Source organism: Nomascus leucogenys, chromosome 12 (genome assembly GCF_006542625.1).
Source record: "Nomascus leucogenys isolate Asia chromosome 12, Asia_NLE_v1, whole genome shotgun sequence".
Classification (NCBI taxonomy): Eukaryota; Metazoa; Chordata; class Mammalia; order Primates; family Hylobatidae; genus Nomascus; species Nomascus leucogenys.
The window spans coordinates 48,528,265-48,530,888 of NC_044392.1; the positions used below are offsets into that span (position 1 = coordinate 48,528,265).

Consider the following 2,624-nt stretch of genomic DNA (forward strand, 5'->3'; position numbering starts at 1 on the left):
CATGGCACATGTATACCTATGTAACAAACCTGCACATTCAGCACATGTATCCCAGAACTTAAATTTAAGAAAAATTAAATAAAATGAGACTAGCAAAAATAATAAAGAGCATTAAATCAAATAAAATGACTCAGTGCAAAGGGTAATTTAAAACACAGAGAGTAGAGAATCTCAGACTGGTTAAAGAGCTAGGTGTTTTTCTTAGCAGCAGTAAGGGTGAGGAGGCAGCTGAACATCTTAATAACAGACTCCATCTCTGTCAGATTCTCTCTTCGCTGAATCCATTATCTTCATGTTGACACCCGTCAGCCTGAACCTAAGAAGCACTAGTCCTTATTTCCCCTGCTGTTTCCCTGCTTCCCTCCCCTTCTCCCATTAATACTAAAGATCCCCCAACCATCCTGGCACTTCTCCCCCTCACATCTGAGGGTGGCTGGACAAAGAAGGGAAGTATTGAAGGAGGAAATGTCTAATCTTCCCTACAGCATCTTGTACCATTTATTCGTTGTATTTTCAAAGTGGGACCTCCATGTTTTTTCTAATAAATATCTCCGTCACTCATCACTCACCTGCCCAGCACATGGGCCAAGTGGCATGACGGCATCCTGGGACTCCGATCTAACACTGTGAGGAACTGAAGCCAGGTGTCCGAGGCAGCAACTCAATGGGCCGATCTTAACCAGACTCACCATCCCTGAAAAGGAGTTCAGTGACTACGGGCTGTACTTTGCAGAAGGAAGAGTCTCAATATGCATTTCAAGCATTTTATCCAACTATTGATTCTAACAGCAGGGAAGTTGTGCTTCATAGAACTGTGTTCTTCTCCGTAAAGAAGAACCAGTCTGCAGAGCTTCCCAACCTTCCCAACATCTGCAATACACAGAAAATTAGAACATGTGTCTGGCTTAGTGGAGAGAAAGGCAAAGCTGCCATAGCCAGAGGTGACCCTTTTCAAGCTCCATCCACCCTGCATTTGGGGGATCCAGTTCCTCGGAGCAGCTTTTCATGTATCACCTACTCAGGTCCTGTCCTTTACCCATGAAGAGAATTTCTCTGAAGCCCTGACCTTTGGAGGACATTTGAAATCTCAGAAGAGAAGAGAATGACCAAGACAATTTGTGAGTGAGAAATCAGAGCTTTATTATAACATGAGGTGAAGGAGGAAAAGAAAACCTGCAATTGAGGTGCTCCATCAAGTGCAAAGTTCTCCCAAGGAAGCCCCATGAGTCTTTGTGGTCCCTGTCCACCCATGAGTGGAATGAGAGGAAATGGAAAGAGTTAAGCATCAGACTGTAGCGGGTTCTTAAACATTCTGTCCCAAGAGCTCTTCTGTAGCCCAGGTCAGCAGCAGCCCCCAGAGCTGTGGCAGCAGCCAGAGCCCCCAGAAGGTTCACTCTCACAGCAATCAGGGCTTTGATGCCAGCGCCGGTGGAAGAGACGGGGCCTGTGGTGGCTCAGGCAGCAGCCACCAGCCCCAGAGCTGCAGCAGCCCCCAGAGCTGGGACCACAGCAGCCCCCAGAGCTTGGACCACAGCAAGAAGAGACTGCAGGGGAACATGGAGCTGGGCACTGTGGTGGGCATTTGGGGGGACACTTAGGTGAACATTTTGGGATACACTTGGGAGGACACTTGGGAGGGGGCTGGCACTGCTGCTGGTTTTGCTGGCAAGACATGCTGGCAGGAGTTTAGTCAACCTAAAAGATAATAATGAAACTCTTTAAATATGTAAAACCAAGGATCATATTATACCTCTTCTAAAATCAATGCATGTGTAGAAGAAGAATGATATTTAGATCATACAGTCACATCAGTAGCCTGAAAGAAACAACTTGAATCTTTCCTCCAAATAAAAGCACATACATTAAAAAATCAACAGAATGAGCTTCCTATTCTTCCTTGTAGGGGAAGCTGGGATTACTCTATCCTCACAAGCCTGAGTAGAGTATTCACAGCTCCATGAAGTACCTATTCCCTTAATACAAGCCCTAAGGACCAGCTAGGTGTTGCAGGACACACCAGGAGGTCCTCTGGAAAAAGATTTTGCAATGAAACCTCCAGATAAAAGAGCCTGGCTTGAAGTATTTGCCAGTTTCCATGGTGTAAATATGTCCAACATGGCAGTTTTGAAGTTACCAACATGAAGTCACTGAACACAGAATTGGAAAAGATGTGCACAGTTAGCTTTCCCCACCTATATGAGCTTCGGTAGGCCTCAGAGCCTCAACAGATTCAAGGCAGACTGACTTCCATTCCTGCTCAGTATGGCAGAACACAAGCACACAACTCTTTCTCCAGCCTACCTCCATCCTCCCCATCCCTCTGCCTTGCTCATACCCCTCTTGTATCCCAGGTTGCCACTCACCCTGGTCACACACAGGAGCACAGATACGTCCCTGGGAAGTCAGAGCAGATGAAGTGCTGAAGCTGGATGTGTCTTTTATAGCGCCCAGGCTTGGCTCTGGGAAGAGCAGGAGGTGGCTCTTGCACAACCAGGCACGTGCTGGGTCATTCCTGACATTCTCCTGCCTCCTAGTCCCTGCAATCCAAAGAGGCCTCAGGAGCTTCCAGGACTCCTCTCTGGGGCTGTGGTCTAGAGAGGCTTTAGCCAGTCAGAGCCTCCACC

The 2,624-nt window shown here is 47.3% G+C and overlaps 1 protein-coding gene across 1 annotated transcript; it reads right to left on the minus strand.

Moving 5' to 3' along the window:
* Positions 1 to 1,120: 1,120 nt before the first annotated feature.
* LOC100604948 (late cornified envelope protein 2D-like) lies at positions 1,121 to 2,397 on the minus strand. The gene is made up of 2 exons (XM_004089908.3): positions 2,364 to 2,397; positions 1,121 to 1,695 (listed from the first exon to the last, which is right to left on the minus strand). The coding sequence occupies exon 2, from the start codon at positions 1,672 to 1,674 to the stop codon at positions 1,342 to 1,344; it is 333 nt and encodes a 110-aa protein (XP_004089956.1). The 5' UTR covers positions 1,675 to 1,695; positions 2,364 to 2,397; the 3' UTR covers positions 1,121 to 1,341.
* Positions 2,398 to 2,624: the final 227 nt, after the last annotated feature.